Source organism: Vavraia culicis, assembly GCF_000192795.1.
Source record: "Vavraia culicis subsp. floridensis unplaced genomic scaffold supercont1.4, whole genome shotgun sequence".
NCBI classification, from domain to species: domain Eukaryota; kingdom Fungi; phylum Microsporidia; family Pleistophoridae; genus Vavraia; species Vavraia culicis.
Window position 1 is genome coordinate 1 of NW_007360607.1, and position 16,748 is coordinate 16,748.

General features: G+C 39.5%; 10 protein-coding genes across 10 annotated transcripts; 4 read left to right on the forward strand and 6 right to left on the reverse strand.

Moving 5' to 3' along the window:
- Positions 1-1,713: 1,713 nt before the first annotated feature.
- Positions 1,714-5,066, reverse strand: VCUG_00325 (uncharacterized protein; the record flags this gene model as incomplete). The annotated part of the gene is made up of 1 exon (XM_008075156.1): positions 1,714-5,066. The coding sequence occupies one exon, from the start codon at positions 5,064-5,066 to the stop codon at positions 1,749-1,751; it is 3,318 nt and encodes a 1,105-aa protein (XP_008073347.1). The 3' UTR covers positions 1,714-1,748.
- A 429-nt stretch (positions 5,067-5,495) lies between these two features.
- On the reverse strand, positions 5,496-6,350 carry VCUG_00326 (uncharacterized protein). The gene has a single exon (XM_008075157.1). It carries the CDS (start codon positions 6,324-6,326, stop codon positions 5,754-5,756), a length of 573 nt encoding a protein of 190 aa, XP_008073348.1. The 5' UTR covers positions 6,327-6,350; the 3' UTR covers positions 5,496-5,753.
- A 279-nt stretch (positions 6,351-6,629) lies between these two features.
- On the forward strand, positions 6,630-6,872 carry VCUG_02836 (uncharacterized protein; the record flags this gene model as incomplete). The annotated part of the gene is made up of 1 exon (XM_008075252.1): positions 6,630-6,872. One exon carries the CDS (start codon positions 6,630-6,632, stop codon positions 6,870-6,872), a length of 243 nt encoding a protein of 80 aa, XP_008073443.1.
- Positions 6,873-7,491: 619 nt separating this feature from the next.
- Positions 7,492-7,908, forward strand: VCUG_00327 (uncharacterized protein; the record flags this gene model as incomplete). The annotated part of the gene is made up of 1 exon (XM_008075158.1): positions 7,492-7,908. One exon carries the CDS (start codon positions 7,492-7,494, stop codon positions 7,906-7,908), a length of 417 nt encoding a protein of 138 aa, XP_008073349.1.
- Positions 7,909-8,752: 844 nt separating this feature from the next.
- On the forward strand, positions 8,753-9,502 carry VCUG_00328 (uncharacterized protein; the record flags this gene model as incomplete). Its single annotated transcript, XM_008075159.1, has 1 exon — positions 8,753-9,502. The coding sequence occupies one exon, from the start codon at positions 8,753-8,755 to the stop codon at positions 9,500-9,502; it is 750 nt and encodes a 249-aa protein (XP_008073350.1).
- A 95-nt stretch (positions 9,503-9,597) lies between these two features.
- On the reverse strand, positions 9,598-11,304 carry VCUG_00329 (uncharacterized protein; the record flags this gene model as incomplete). The annotated part of the gene is made up of 1 exon (XM_008075160.1): positions 9,598-11,304. One exon carries the CDS (start codon positions 11,302-11,304, stop codon positions 9,916-9,918), a length of 1,389 nt encoding a protein of 462 aa, XP_008073351.1. The 3' UTR covers positions 9,598-9,915.
- A 630-nt stretch (positions 11,305-11,934) lies between these two features.
- Positions 11,935-13,092, reverse strand: VCUG_00330 (uncharacterized protein; the record flags this gene model as incomplete). The annotated part of the gene is made up of 1 exon (XM_008075161.1): positions 11,935-13,092. The coding sequence occupies one exon, from the start codon at positions 13,090-13,092 to the stop codon at positions 12,154-12,156; it is 939 nt and encodes a 312-aa protein (XP_008073352.1). The 3' UTR covers positions 11,935-12,153.
- A 238-nt stretch (positions 13,093-13,330) lies between these two features.
- Positions 13,331-14,221, reverse strand: VCUG_00331 (uncharacterized protein; the record flags this gene model as incomplete). The annotated part of the gene is made up of 1 exon (XM_008075162.1): positions 13,331-14,221. The coding sequence occupies one exon, from the start codon at positions 14,219-14,221 to the stop codon at positions 13,661-13,663; it is 561 nt and encodes a 186-aa protein (XP_008073353.1). The 3' UTR covers positions 13,331-13,660.
- Positions 14,222-14,892: 671 nt separating this feature from the next.
- Positions 14,893-16,305, forward strand: VCUG_00332 (uncharacterized protein; the record flags this gene model as incomplete). The annotated part of the gene is made up of 1 exon (XM_008075163.1): positions 14,893-16,305. The coding sequence occupies one exon, from the start codon at positions 14,893-14,895 to the stop codon at positions 15,934-15,936; it is 1,044 nt and encodes a 347-aa protein (XP_008073354.1). The 3' UTR covers positions 15,937-16,305.
- On the reverse strand, positions 16,208-16,728 carry VCUG_00333 (uncharacterized protein; the record flags this gene model as incomplete). The annotated part of the gene is made up of 1 exon (XM_008075164.1): positions 16,208-16,728. The coding sequence occupies one exon, from the start codon at positions 16,726-16,728 to the stop codon at positions 16,225-16,227; it is 504 nt and encodes a 167-aa protein (XP_008073355.1). The 3' UTR covers positions 16,208-16,224.
- Positions 16,729-16,748: the final 20 nt, after the last annotated feature.

Here is a 16,748-nt window from a genome sequence, read left to right on the forward strand (position 1 = left end):
TAACCTCTAACCCTCTAACCCTAACCCTCTAACCCTCTAACCCTCTAACCCTAACCTCTAACCCTGCTTTATTGTTTACTTCATTCATCTTTTTCATCATAAACTGGTAATTGGTTCACAAATTTCGTTCACTTCTCTATAAGCATGTTTGTTTCTTTTATTACACACTATAATGCTCAAATAAACACACTTTCCAATCTTCGATTCGTTGCAGTCACCAATACGATCTCACTTTTTTCTTTTCTTACTCTCTTATCTTTAATTTGTCATAAATAGAAATCATAATATGAAAAAAGCATATTCAAAATTTACCTTTTTTCAAAATAAGAATTATATGAGCGTTACCTTTTCCATATTATTATTAGGAATAGAGTGATTTTAATCTACATTCATGCTCCTGACACAGTGAGGAGTAGTCCTGGTATATAAACTTCATATCACCATTCGTATTTCTCAGCGAAAAAATGTTCGTCTAAATATTAGAATTTGGAACCTCGAACTTTACTGTTCATGCGTTTGAGATTTACTTAAGGCAATGCAAAACGCTTTGTATCTGTGGATCTCGTTTTTTCACGTAATGTCCTTTGGTACGGCTCGTTTCAATGTATGGTAATAGTTTTTGGCCAAATATTCCTAAAAACACACAACTCGATTTACCTAAAGATAACGTGTTAATTCATTTCTGCTATTCATCATCACTACAACTACAAAAATAGCGTGTATACCGTTTGACAACTTCATAGACGATAGATTCTCATCAATCGATCATTTATATAAATTCATGAACTGTTTAGCTCAAAGAAAAAAGATTTTCTGTTTTACGCTTTTGCACAAAATGAAAAATTACGAGTTCAACTAATTCTTTCGAAATGTTTTCACCATAATTTACACACAACATAGGAAATGTGCGGTTATCGACCGGAAACTAATCTTTTAACCCCTGCCAAAAAATGCAGGAATATTCTGAGGAACTCAAAAAATATATTATCCGTAGATAATCAAACTTTTTTTGTTGTCTAAACGGAAATAATACAACTGTCATTCAATAATGCAATATTGTTGCTACAGTTCGTTAAACGTGTCAACGAACTATTCTGGTTAAAAGATATCAAATCAGAATTTTTAAAGGATTACGCATTTTATTCTTTATAGTTGTGCAATTATGGTCTTTATGAGGATAAAAAACTTGCCTAACCCGACTTAAAAGTATGGTTGATTGCAGCTATGTTCTTGTTTTGATGTGATTTATATTTAAAAACATGAGATGGAATATATAGCATGGTTTGATGAGCTAAGCAGCTAGTTCGGTATTCAAATTGATATGAAGAGAAACACCGGGATATATTGCATTATTTCACTACGTTCCATAGATCAAAATGGTAACCATTGAGTTTTACGCCAAATATGAACCCAATTAGCATATGTCCTATTTAGAACACGTGTTACCTTATATCAACAAACATGTCTGTCCGTTCTGATGACCTGTGATCGTTAGCCTCTAGTTCGAGGTACAACTGTTGGAACTCTTCTTTGTGTCAAGAAATTTATAAAATGGCATCACGTTTACTTTTCCAAGAATGCACAAATCACAATGAGTGTTATCGATGATCGATGGCATCGGATAACAATCTCTGTATTATTTCACCTTAAGTGCCACGGGTATTACCTTTTATAATTCAATACTAAATAAAGAAATAATCGAGAATAATAATTCTAGTAATTATGCTTTATTTATGAGATCTGTCACATTAAACGAAACCTTTCAAGTTATGGATCCTCATGTATAGGCATGCCAACCAGTTTATGAAAGCCTTCAACGTTTCAACTCTGAAAAAGTACTTTACATCGCTGCTTTCGATTGTAAAACTCAAATCCTTTATCATAAATTGTTTTCGAATATGATCGTTCGAAATATCCACCAGATATTTTGATCCTTTAGGTGTAACATTCACGACGTGAAAATTGGTGATGTCCATGAACTCGGAAATCTTGTTGCATTTGAACAGTTTTATGGCGTTCTGTAATGTAAATGTCGGTGCGCTGTACAAAAAGAGCTTCGCACCTTCAAGTTCGACTGCAAAGTCCAATGCATGGAACTTCTCGTTCAGGCTTGGTGAGAGCAAATCACTTTCTCCTCTCCTTATATATGAAAACTCCGGTTTGTAGCAGAACAATTTTCTTTCACTTAGCTTCACCCAATTGAAATTAAAAAAATTCGTCTCGGATCGGTAGTGCATCTTGCCAATGATGTTTGCATGTCCAAATTCTTTTAAACTTTCGCACTCTTCAATATGAAATTGGTAAAACAGGCGCTCAAAGTTGTAGTCATGATATGGCTCGTATAATGAAAAAACCTTTTTCTCGGTAACCGGTACTTCTATCGATTTTATCTCCGTTCCCTCCACATACTGTGTTCTAATCCGCTGTTTTAACTCCTTTTCAAGTTCTCTCTCGGGGTCTTCATCGATCTTAATCTCAATTACATCTCCCATGAAAACATTTTCAACATTTTCTTCCACCTTCGCTTCATCCGTTATTTCAACTATCTTGATATTTTCAGCATTGCTTTCATCTCCGGAAACAGCGACACCTGCTACAGCACCCTCTTTTTCAAGCACGATTTGATCTTCTTCGACCACCTTCCGATCGAGCATATCCATTTTCGTCTCATCTATTGTATTCACCATTGCCGTAACCCCGTGGTATTCCGTAATGTTTGTGTTGCTTTGTTCTCCAGATTCTTGAACAACCCGATCACTTGCAGCGCTGTATTCTTCGATAATACGATCCTCTTCCTTAATATCTAGTTTAGACTCGCCTGTTCCATCATGCGAAAACTCCTTTTGGATTTGTTCGTCTAGATTAAAAATCTTTGTTTCAACATCCTTTATACCATCCGATATGCTGCTCGGGCTGAAGTTACCTGTTTCGATCATCTTCTCATCGTTAAATAAAGCACTCGACGGCCCGAGTGGTCCTTCCTTAACCACTTCTATCTCCTCATCTGTCCGCTGCTGTGTTTTCTTGATAATTATTTTGAAGTTGTGCATCTTTACGCTGAGTTCCATTTTCCTATTCTCCAGAACATTGTTCTCCAGCGAAGTCACGTAAAAACTGTCATCGAGCAGCAAAAGATTTCTCTCATCAGCATGAATTTTTTCGCCTGACTCAGTGCTTTTCGGCACTGCACTGTTCACTCTATTTCCATCCCTAACAATTTTTATACTCTGTCCGTTATCGTCTGTAATCGTTTTGTCTACCTGATCCACAGTGTATGAGTCTAGCAATCGGATAAATGAGTCTTTCAAGCCTTTGCTTTTCTTTGCATCACCCGAAATACTTACGTTGTCTCCAACAGCCGAACCTTTATTCAATTTTAGGTGTTCTTTCATACACTTGACAAACTTTTTCTCTAATTCCCTAGTATTACCTGCCGTTCTATCAATAACAAAATTTTGATTTGATACATCGTACTTTCTGACAAAACTATCAGCACTCTTCACCTTATTCCCTTTCATCTTTTTGCTTCTTCCGGCAAGTTGCTCACGTAAAAGTCTAAATATCTTGTCTTGATTCTTCCCTTTTTCAATTGAAGCGGTTGCTTCCTTTCTGATGATGAAACTTTCGTTGTTATTGGCACTTTCTGGTTCCGACAATTTTGAAGCAATCTTTTTTTTGATCCTTTCTAACAGAATATTCTTATTTTGTACGACATCATCGGCCAACATAAACGAATATTCATGTTTCTGACCATGTGGAGGTTCCTCTGTCTTCTCCAATGGTTCTACAGTCTTTTTATCCTGTGTTATGAGGTTTTTTTCGCCATCTAGAATTTCGCACGGATTTTGCTCAAGATTTTGACCTTGCTTTTGCATACCATTTACGTGAGACCGTGATATATGGAGATTTTCTTCGAGGTTTTCGCCTTGTAGTGCACCTGAACTCGCTCCATCCGTCTTCTGCATTTCAGAAACTCCCTCAGTTCTACCACGCGTATCTGCATTATTTGTTCGGATATTTAGCAAACATTTTTTTGGAATCTTTTCATTGTTCTTCGTGCCAAACTTATCCAAATACTGGTAACTTTCTTTGTCACCTGCTAAATTTTTCCCTTTGACATCAGCATGTCGGTTGGTCGAAATATTGTTCATATTGTAACCGTTTTCATAGTCTACAATAGCGTCTTCTCCATGTTTCTTTGTGGACAACATGTTCAATTTGTCAATCTTCAACTTCTGTCTTGAACTGATTCGCCTGCTACACCATATCTTTGGGTCTGGTGTCTCATCAGAACTGTAGCTGCTTCTAAACATTTCTTCAAAAGACTCATTTTCTGAAACGTGACCCAGATCGGTGTAGTAACCCTCGTATTCATATGAGGAACTCTCATAGGTTCGACTTGTTTGATCCAAAGGGACATACTCAGGTTTGAGTTCCTCGGCAATGCCCTTCCTTCTCCTCTCCGGATAACTCGGTTGCTCCTCGTACATCACACCAGCGAGTTCTCGGCTCTGTCTGGATGCAGCCACTATCTCTGCAATTTCTGCCTCAGATACGGCACTTGTTTGACCCGTATTTTCCTCATTAATTTGATTCATCACATTTGCGTAGTCATGGCTAATGTGTTGTGCATATATTTTATTGAACAAAATGTTCTCTTTGTGAGCGGGTAAATTCTCTAATCCCGGATTGGGGAACAAAATATTGATAGATGAACGGCAATTTCCGATTGTTATTGCATTTTTGCCTTCGCATCCCCCGCAATAGCCATCTTCTCTTGCATCAAGAAACGCTTCCGTTTCTACGGAATTTGCGCAGTCCTTCTGATCGTTTGCTGAAGTTCTAAGATCTTTTTTTCCACATGTGCACACTATGCAATTCCCTCCCAACGATGATTTATCAGCTCTCAGCTTCTTATCATTTTCGTATCTTGGCATCTCTTTCATTGTCTGCTTCCGAGCGCAGCCCTTTTTATAACTATCCGAAACAAATGAATTGGCAGGATTATATCGATAAATCATCTGTTTCTGCATACTTTGTGGTGATTTGTTGCCTGCCTCTTTCATTATTGGTCCCTTTTTGACGATTTAAGCTGTATTTGAACAAAGATTGCAGTTCCGACAGCTTGCATCTTGACGGAATATATCAATGCCCACAAATCATGAACAATATCTAAACCACTAAAATACCATATTGTTTACTAGTGATAGGTCACGATATCATGATTTGTTCGCCTAACGCTTTGTTAATGTATCAGAGAGATGAATTGGAATAACCAAGGATATATAATAGGTGATGTGGCGAGCGAAACATAAATTCTGTCAGTGAAATATATCTGTAAATTATGCACGCTCGTGTGACAACACTTTGGATTTTCTTTGATAGGAATAGAACACCGTACCGTACTATCCTGCACACATATTCACAGCTTTCCGGTTGGCTAATGAGGAGTAAAACAATTGTGATCATCGCAAATTAAATATTGAATCGGCTATGTCGGGTACTAATACGCTAGGAAGACCTGCTATATACATAAAAACATCCCTCTTCCACTCATCCTTTTATTTCACTGCCATTCTCATGCTATTCATGTGACCTAAATATGCCTAATAATTGCAGATTGGGCCATGATGAATGCACCAATTCGACTGGACTGAATTTCATTGGTGGTAGACTATTTTAATTTAGTAATCGCATTTTTCACGATGGAACAAAATCAACGAACAGCACATCGTCATTCTCTATAGAGTGGATCAGTGGCCGATATTCCACACTTCTATTTGTTTTACGGTAAACTTATCCTCTTTGGACAGTACCTCATTGCTAAATGTTGTCACGCGGCTTGAAGAGCCAGTCAAGAGCGTAGAGTTGAACAAAAGACCAAATTTGCCCTCGCTACAACCGAATCCTATAAAACTAGGTGAACATAAGCAAAAATACGGCAAGTTCCCTGAGTACTTAAACACCCTCACCTGTTCACGCTCCATCTTAAAAAGGAAAGTGCTTGTCTTACCGCTTAGCGTAGACTTGAAGCATATTTTGTCATTTATGAAGACCCCGAATGTATTGCCGTTGCTTTCTTTGCAGACCAGTATAAACGGCGGTTTGCTCTTTGAAATGTTACCGATCATGGTGCGTAGCGAGAAACCGTGCTCAATCGACGAATAGATCAAATTCCACGACTCCGCAACTTTGAATTTGCATTCCATGTTTTCAAGCAATTCAAAAATTATTTTACGGCTTAATATGGTACTTTCGTAGTCCTTGCCCTTGTAGAGTAACTTAAGGAGAGACATGTTAATTTCTGTGAGCTTGTGTTCGTCCATTGCAAAACAACCCTTGTAATTTTGATTCGTTCTTAATTTTTATTTTACCTCAGTGTTTTATGTCAGAAACCTTTGTTTGATAATTGTGAAACAGTTTTACGAAAATGGGGTAGTGAGATGTCATGTATAGCAAATGTGCTCAGATGAACTAGTTTTATCAAAATATCAAGCTGAACCTGCTTACTGAATCAGTTTTAATGATCTAATTACTACTTCAGCTGTTCCTTATCGCCCAAATTCGCTTAATTTTACATAATCGGCTAAACATCGTTAATATCACCGGAGGTGCACGTATCGAATGAGATGCTTGGGTACGTGGCAACCATGACTAAGTTTGTCAAGAGGATACAAAAACAGAACAACTACCGGGTGGTCTTCAAAATGAACGTAGTACTAGAGCCTAGATGTTGCCTTGTGGTCAATCGTGCGATGTTCAAAACAGGGGAAAATCTCGGCAGCATAGATCTTTGTTCTTGTGATAGAATCTATAACCTGTGCGGTACCCATCGTGAAACACACATTACGTTGTTTGTGGCGAATTATTAAATTGCTTGTGCGCTTTTATCTTATTAACAAATCGGTAGTGTGGCCCAAAAATGCTAAGCGATAAGACAATTCATAAAACATTACGCTGGTGGTAAACCATCTTGAACTAGTTTCATACATTCCGGATAACCGTGATACACGCCTTTTACAATTAGTTTAGCCGAATAAGAATACAATCGAACTCTTAGCCATATGAAGGAATGTGGAAAAATATTTCTGTATACATTAATCTTGGTTAAACTGTATTGTCGTGAAAGGAAACTGAGATGGTAAGTAAATTTAGTTACATTAATCTTGGTTAAGCTGTATTGTCGTGAAAGGAAACTGAGATGGTAAGTAAATTTAATTAAAATAATCCTAGTTATGAGAAAGGAAAATACTGGGCATAAATGCTTATGAATCATCTTTCATTGTTTGCCAAAAAAGATCTTTTAATCAGATCACACTCATCTATTCACCCAACCAAACCATTGTCAAACTTTGTAGCCGGCAATTTGTCTGTTAAATGGTGTAACACAGAGCGTTAACAACTCTTCCATCGGCACATACCCCAATTGTTTGCTGTGTAGGCATATGAGCAAGTAAAATGTGATTTTTTGATTGCCTTTTTCAACCACCCATGTATTTCCTAAACGTGAAGGATAACGATAAACACCTCTACAACGCACTACAAGTTGATGGCATAACATTCTACTCCCGCAAAAACAACAGGAGCAATCAGAAAAAACAAAGAAGATATTCGGACCAGTTCAGAACGAATAATTTAAATTACAAGGATATTTATAGGAAATTGAAGATATTGGAGAAACACAAAGATGATAACAAAGACTTGGATGATCTCACGACGAAATGGAAAGAATGCATCGACAAATGCATCAATATCCTTAAGGATGTGTTCGAATTGCCGGCCAAGGAGGTATTTAAAGCCTTTCATTTGGAGAAGTACGGTTTTGTGTTAGAGGATTACGGCGAGTATGATGATGAGATCGTGGCGGAAGATCAGTCGAGTACTGTGGGTCATCATATGGATCGTTGAATAGCGATTAGGAATGGCAGATCCTTTACAGAGGTGCTTGTAGCGGACACGGCGGTACAATGCGATGGTCTGTGCACCACTGTTGCACTATGCCTGTCGTATGCAACGTGTCTCACGTATGAAAACAGGTGGGATGAATTTAATTTAGGTGATTTGTGGTTCATGTATGGTTATTTTAAATCATTTTCTTGCCGAAGAGATTCGGTAGATCGTGCGGATTATTTGCCGAGATGAAATTAACTAAATCGCTTGATTGATGAGGTACTCTTACGGCAATTATCTCAATATTTTTTATGGTTCGCTGTTCTTGTAGTGCTTATACGTATCTTGCTGTAAGCTAAACGTGATTGTTATCAATTTTTATTTCTTCTCCATGTCCAGGGGTCACTAGTTATTGCCTCACACATCAACAAGCTAAGCCGAAATTTGCTATTTTAATCATAACTTAGAAAATGCCGACTACAGCACATCAGGACAAATGGCATGCAAGTTTAAAATGAATTATTGGATATGGAAATCTTAGTACGCTCCATGATTCATCCTGCTGTTGATTGTCTGTTGTTCACTATTTAGCGGTAGAAGATTTTTGTTCAATACAGGTGAATTCTTCCTCGCTACTCAATATTTACAGCGAAGAACAATAATCCATTGTCTAATTCCCTTGCAGAAGATGCACCCTTTGTGGCTATTGCCTATCGTCGAACACAACATTTTATATAGATCTTGGTAACAGTTACGTCAGTGGGTCTGCACCCGAGCCAGCGGACCAATGGAGGTAGGGCTCAATCTTCCCGTAAGGTTTAAAAGGAGAATGTGGTATAAAAATAGCAGAATCTCCCAAGCCATGCTGTCTTTGTTTATCGGATTCTTGAACGCGCTGCCTAATGGAGAAACTCAAGCAGATTTGGATGCGCTGGTGAGTATCAACAATTATCTGTCAGAATTTGCACAACAAATATCAAAAATAACGGTGATCGACATCAGCAAGATGGACAAATTGAAGTTCACAACAGAAAATCTCGAGAAATATACGAAATGTATGAACAAAACGAAGGAATATACCGATCAGCTAGCCAATTTGGAAAAAGGCCTGGAAGATGAAAAGTCACAGGAGGACATAGAGCCTTTTTTGGCGAAAACTAATTTCTTTGGCTACGACACAGAAGCGTTTTTGACCAATCTCGTAGATCTTTTCGGCTTCTTTGCAGAAGAACCCGATTTGGCAGAGAACTTCAAAAAATCGTTCACGATGTGTTTAAAGGAACTTAGGAAGCGCTCGGCGCCCGTCGAAGGAGATACCAAAACAACAACTAATTTTTTTCTCCGACTTTTTGGAATGGGAAAAAATAAAAAACTCACTGAGGAAAAGGATCTCAAGAAGTTTAGAGATCAGCTTTCCTATCTCTCGAAACATTACAGACAGATCATGGATCACCTTTCAAAGATTATTTACAGTGATGGTCTGATCGAAAAGGTGAGTGGGGCAGAAAAGGCAGCCAGCAAGCTCTCACAGGAGTTTACTACCGAATTGAAAACTTTTGAATCGCAAAAGGAGTCTGCACGCCTGGATAATCCAAAGAGGAATGTTGGGTAAATGTAGTGGCTGTAAGAATTTGCCGTGGAGCAGATTTTGTTGTCCAAGTTTTTGCGGAGAAGGCAATGAAGCAGCGGTATTCCGCGGTATCGCTATTAGTGAATAAAATGTGTTTATTTATCGCTTCAATGTTTTGTGTAGATGTACGTCTTCACACATTTTTTTGTTTTATAGCATTCTAGATTGCTGTCAATTTTCGCAATTGAAGGCGTTCTACAGTTGTTATACTATGCGCTTTCTACGGTGGTTCAGGTTTTTGGACTGCCACCATCTTTATGACATTTCCATTCGCTGCATTGATTAGGCCTCTACAACGCTTCTCGTCATTGTGTTGTTTTTGTCCGTAGAATACTTCGCACTGCATATTTGATTCAACTGGCTCGTCTCATCCCTTCATAACCTTTCTGTGCCACCTATATGCATCTGTTCCTGCTGTTCGGCACGAAAAAGGGAATTGGGAATCGTTTCGTTATTTTTTCAACCATTCGTTTCATTCTTTGCAGTTTCGGGCTCATCTTAAGTTCTTCAGCCTTCAAACACCTCGAATCAAAGACAAGTCCGGTTTCTTCATCAGTTGTTTTTTCATAGTTCAGCATTTTGGTGTTAAAGTCCTCGTCAACATACTGTTTGATCGACCAGAGAATTTTTGCTATTCTTTCCACCTCCTTTTCCCCCATTCCCCTTCTGGTAATGCCCGTTGTTCCTACTCGTATTCCTGTTGGCCTGTAGACACAGGGATGGGTCGCTAGCGACACTCGATCCAGAGAGATGCAGAGAAAGTCTGCCACAACTTCGAAGTTGTACGCCTTAATCGCGCACTCCATGTCAATGAGTATCATGTGACTGTCTGTAGTGTACGTATTGAAGCGATATCCAAGAAGTATTTCCCTCAAATGACGAGCATTGCTCTGTATCTTCTTGGACATCTCATAATGCCCCTCTGAGAGCGCCTCTTTGAGAGCAACAGCCACCTGTAGAATTATGTGAGTGTGCGAATTACCACATAGAACTGTCTGTGCATTGCTAATAAGCTGCTCGTACTTTTTCCGGCAGTAGATAATACCTGCTCGAGGCCCACCCATTGTTTTCTGCATCACGGTGGTGATCACATCGCAATATTTAAATGGATTATTCATTAAACCGTGAGAAATCAATCCTGATGGGTGAGAAATGTCGCCAAGAAGAATTGCGCCCACGCTCCGTGCAATCGCTCTGATTTTCCTGAAATCCATGTCAGAAGAGATCGCATAGCCACCAGCAATTATAACTTTTGGCCGGCTTTGTATGGCTGCATTTTTTATTGCCTCATAATCGATGCAGCCATCGTTTCTAACTCCATAGCTGAGGGGATCAAAGATCCTTTCTTGGAATGTGCTCTGGTTCCTGTCAGGGAGAAATGTGAACGAGTGGTGGCCACCCATTTCCTGTTTAATGCCCAACACCTTGCCACCTACACCTGCCAGTGCCATAAATGCTACAAAATTGGCAGATGTGCCGCTCACCAACCGCACATTAGCACACCACTTCTTTGTGCTTAGTTTAAAAAGTCGCAGTGCCCGTCTAACAGCCATTTTTTCCACTTCTTCATGGTACTTTGTTCGTCCAAGGTTTCTTGTTGACCGGTAGTTCTCAGGATATGAATTTACAAAGAGGGACGATGCTGCCTCAAGCACCGAAACAGATACAATATTATCGTTCGCATTTAGACTGAGCGTCTTTTTTTGGTGCCTTATCTCCTTCATGTACAAGCCATACGCCCTTTTGTCTGTTTTTCTCAGTTCTCTCCACAGTGATCGTTCCATTTTTATCCCACGATTACTCAATTTCTTTTATTTCACCGATAATTTCCGTAATCTGATAAATTCTGGTAAACAAGACATTAAAAACAAATTCATTTTTGACAGGCAAATTTCTCGTCAGATGAAACTTGAGGTCTGCGGATTAGTGTATTCACGGACGGGTGTGAACATCAAGCATTTGAGACCGATAACCACATATTCATGAACAGGCATACACAATTAACGCTCAGACCGATAACCACATTATTTATCTCCAGATAGCGTTTTGTGGGTATACACACCATGCCCGTTCTATTTTCCATATTCTTTTCTTTCTAATCAATTTAAACGTATGAAAATGCTCTGTCATTCCAAGTAATTGTGATTGTAGACAAATTCAATCTGATCCTTCTAATTTACCCGATAAGCATTTTAACATGAGCACACCCGCAATTACGGCATGCTCCCGTACATGGTGGCTGTTTTAATGGAATTAATGCGATCCGTCCGCCAAGGGACAACACCAATACACCACGTTTATTCATCAAAAACGGTTCATCTACTGTATGCCACGCATAAGCAATTAATTCGTTAGCCTGAGTTAAAAATGAACCGAGATATGATAATTCACGGCAGAAAGAGGGAACCACCAATGCTTGATCCAAGAGTATTTGTGCTTTTAATTAATGTCTGAGATGCTAGGTCTCAAGCGGTAGGAGGACTGAGTCTCGCTCAACTAAACAATAAATCCGAAGTAAACCATTTCGTGCGGTAAGATCTTCATAAGGCGAATCACCACAAATATTTATTACGTATTACCTATCAGACACCACATGCTAGCCTTAACACTTTTCTTCGTCGCTGCTGTTTCAACTACACGATAATTTTTGCCTTTTTTATGTCTAAGGTGCAGACATTGGTGGCGCATTGCGTGACAGGATATCCTTTGGACCAGTCCTCGCCCGTTGCATAGATGTAAAACAGCCCATTTCTGCTGAACTTTCCGGCTGTCACGGGCGCATTCGTCTTCTCAAAATACGTCTTGATACGCTGCTGCTTGTTGTAGATCAGGACATAGCTGTCGCTGCCGCCACTCGCCACCAATGAGGTGCTGTGTGGATGCACATCTATACAATTAACCGCATACAGAATGTTGGCGGACCTGTGCCCTTTGTAGTAGTGATCGGAGGTGTCACTCATGTTCAGCACCTCAATAGCACCTTCTATCCCGCCAACAAGCACCTGGTCATTTGAACAGCATACGGATCTGAGCTGCCACTTAAGTTTTGTGCGGAGTATCCTTTGGCGCTGGAAGTCGTTGATGTTGTACGTCACCACCGTATTGTTGGAGAGCGCTAGCACGAGATTGTCGTTCTTTATATCCATTGCGTACACCTTGTGCGCTAACTCGTGCGTAAAAAGCGGAGTATTGGAGCGCAAGTCCCAGAACTTGAGCTTCTTGTCCCATGAGCCTGTGATCACTATGTTATTGTACACCTTTGTCTTTTTGATGCCCAGATCGTGCGCTTTGATCTCACTGATCTGGTTGGTGGCCACATCAACCACATATAGCATTCCGCTCACCGCACCGGCCACCATTTTGTTGCCATCGCAGAAACTGCCAGATAACAGCGGACCGCCCAGCTTCGTTGTGCTTTTGTGGCCCAGCGCGTCATTCGCATCGTAGTAATAGATAGAGCCGTCCCACGATGTCGCTGCGAATATATCGTACATGTCGTGCAGAGCGATGTCACTCACTGTGTCACCTGGCACGACTGCAGCCTTGCTGACCGATGATAGGTTGTAAAGCATGAGGGTGCAGAAAATAAAATTTTTATAATTTGGAGTTCCTGCGCAACATGGGTGGTGAGAAGAATCCGCAATGTGATGTGCCCGGGAATGCAATGAATCTGAGGGCGATGTGCCCGGTGAATGCAATGAATTGGCAATCCCGAGTGATACAATAACAGAGCATAGGAAGAGATCATTGCAAAAGGATCAAAAATAAACGACGACCCAGAATGTCTGTATTTACGTATAATCATATTTATTCCAGTTTAAGATGAGCCAAACTTATTTTTGTTGCCAAATCCTTTTGATACAATGTTGCGCGTAGTTCAGTTTACACATTTAAACGAGCAATTACAAAAACAATTTGGAACCGATGCTCGCCACTCATAGTGTGATCGATTAGTGGCGCTCTATCCGCTGAGATGAACAATACCTGCCATCGTACATGTTATGTAGGGCACCCAGCATCCTCACAACAAATATGACCAACTATCGTACATCTATTCATTAGAAACAACGCTTTCGTGTCCTCGTTTTAAATACTTCTTCACTCATCACCCAACACGCCGAGATGGTGCATCTCACTGTGCTATGTCAAGATATTCTCCATTGATTGCTCAATGTCATCCACCTCAGCCGTGATGGTTCGTAGAAAAAAATCATTCGGATGAAAATGCACGTCAAACGCACCTTTTCCTTTGAGATCACTCAAATAGAACACAAAGAATGGATTTTGAATCGTGTTGATTCTTTCCAGGTCTTCAATTGTAATGTTTATGTAGGTTATGTCATTTATCTGGCTGGTGAAGAAAAAATGTAGGAGAAAAATATAAAGAAGTGTACTTTTGCATCTGGTGTTGACTGTCAAATGCTCAATAATCAGCGTATAAACTATGTTGTAGAGCACATGTTTCTTGCTGTTTTCATGGAAACATCGTACAAGATCTAATCCGTATTTTTGTTCAATATTGGAGAGATTCTCGTGTGTTGGCTCTTGTGCAAATTCCGATTTCATTGCTTTTAGGTCCCGAACAAAAGCCTCAGTAAAAGTTCTGTTGCATTTGTAGTCTGTCAGTGCTTTTTTTCTCATCAAAAACCGTGATTTAGGCCAAAATTTTTTAGCCAACTTAAAAATGAACGGCTGCACCATTTTCACTCATTAAACAGAATAGAAATTAATCACACAAAGAATGGAAGTGATTTGCGCCACAAATTTTAGTCAATGCACCCGAATAAATCTTTGTCAGCAGTGCGGTTGGGCGTTCCTTCACCTGAGCACAGATATGCTGTGATGTACCTTAGCAATACGGAAGTACGATAAATAAATTTGTTTTGAAACACATCTGAGCATCAATTTACTTGCAGTGTTCGCATTTCCATATTCTTCATTATTTCAATATTCTTCTTTGATGATATTTCCATCAACTATTTAGCTTTGCCACATCAGTGTGCATGTTCTTGTGCGGTAATTCGCTTTATCTGAAACCTTCGTCCGGTTGGACAATGGTGATCAACAAAGCTACAACAATACATAACAGTTGATGAAACAGCAACAAATAAGATTACACAACTATATCTACCTGTTATATCTTAAATTGTGTTCACAGACGTCCTTCTCAGACCACGTTAATATTTACACGGTACGCATCTACAAAAAGGTATAAAGACAAGATTTTAGGTCTTTTTCATCTGTTGAATTGCTGCAGCTGGTAAAATATGTGTCTGTATCAAGTTACCGCTGACTCATCCAGTTATGGTACGTAAAGTCGATCATAAACAAAGCCATCGTCTATAAAAGCATCGGCAAATAACCCCAGCCAAATGAAGAACTTTGACCTGATCGAGCATCTCTTCAAGTTGCGGGACATTGGAGAGCTGTATTTGGTCAAATCAAAGGACATTTATGAATGCAAAATAGAACAAGATTTGGATGGGAAAAAAGCATTTACAGGCAGTGCTGACACCAACAAGCGATTTTTACACATCAGAAATGGAAATATACACGGAGTATCGGAAGGCTTTTTTAAATTTGATAACCCAGCTGACTTTGCGCTGCCACGCAATAACGAGTTTTACTTGGATTTCTTCAAAAATATGATGGAATTGGATACGGAAGCGTTTCTGATGTACGTGAACAGCTGCAATTTAGATAATATGGTTTATCCGCAATATCCTCCGCCAGTTCTCTCAAGTGATAAAATCTTCAGCAATTATAACTTTAAAAACGTGATAACCTCGAGAAAAAACAGGAAGAAACTGAGGGAAAAACATGTTCTCAACAGCAAAGAGAGAGCAGAGCTTGTGGGTAAACTGAAAACACTGTACGGTGTTGAGGAATACGATGAAATTATGAAAGAAGTGGAATCGTTGTTTGAAATACACAAAATACTACGTATGAGGCGGTTTTGCAGACTTATTATACACCGATTAAAATATCCTCTGGTGCGAATTAAGAAATTTCTGCCGCTTGTTGCCTTTTTCCAGAAGGCTGGTCCATGGAGAAGATCATGGATCCAGATCAACTACAATCCGTGTGAGCATTTCCTGTCGTATAAGCACCAGGTAATAATTCTTAATCGCAAATCAACAGAGGTGTGCCTGATTGAGCATCCACACCTAATTTTTTTGCTTGAGCAAAATAAAGAAGAAAATTTCAAAGAGCCTGCCGATGAAAACGGATTTCTGACCAACAAGGGAATCGATCTGATAAATTTATACTTTGACAAGCCTTTGGTTCGGACAAAAAGTGCGAAAGAACGGATACAAAACGGTAATCACCTGGTAAATGACATTGAAGGTTTGGACAACGAACCCGAAAAAGACAGGGAGAACCGCGAAGACAGTGATTTTGAGATTTATGATTAGGATTTTTTCGTGCGACACGAATTATTACACGACACAAACTATTCTATGAACAAATTATTATACAGTACAAATTATGATATGAATTATGACACGATATGTCAACGTTTCGTTGAATCAAAATACTAAACTCAAATGAGCCACCAATTTCATTGCCGGAGTACACCTCAACATTCACGGCGCTGAACGATGTTCGGCTGCCAGCCAAACACCAAAAAGCACACAACCTGGGAATGCAGAATTTTGTAACAACCGATCGAATATATTTTTCTTGTACCCGAAAAATGAGCTTTAATAATTAAATGCCAGGGGATGCTCGTTATCAGTCACTTTAAAGGGCGACTTGAGGTATGTCTTCATAAACTTCATCTTCGCAATCTCCTTCAATACGTCTCCCTCAATCCTTCTTTCCAATTCACTTGTTTCAGACTCATTATTTTCGTAGTTGACATCCATGCTACACTCCTTGACATCTTTAAGATCGTAGTCATTGACTTTGAGGATTGTGCTCGTGCTGAGCAGAAAGCGCTCATCAATTGAAAACAGCGGAATGTTGTTGACGGATGAAGGACCGATACAAACTGCCCTGTTGTCCTCTGTTTGCTTTAGGAACACGACCCTGCTGCCAGAATACTGTCCTTCCAGAACGACCACTATCATTCCTGGTTCCAAATCTTTTCGGGCCTTTCTAGCCCTCTTCTGTTTCATGGCCAGGATTTTCTTGATGTATTCTGGCATGTCATCCATTGGGTAGTATCCTGCTTTTGGTGGCATTATCTGCAATTTCCTTTCCATCAGTTACCAAGGGTCCCAAA

Coding starts and splice junctions, on each gene's coding strand:
- VCUG_00326 (XM_008075157.1), bottom strand. CDS start 6,326: ATGGACGAACACAAGCTCACAGAAATTAACATGTCTCTCCTTAAGTTA.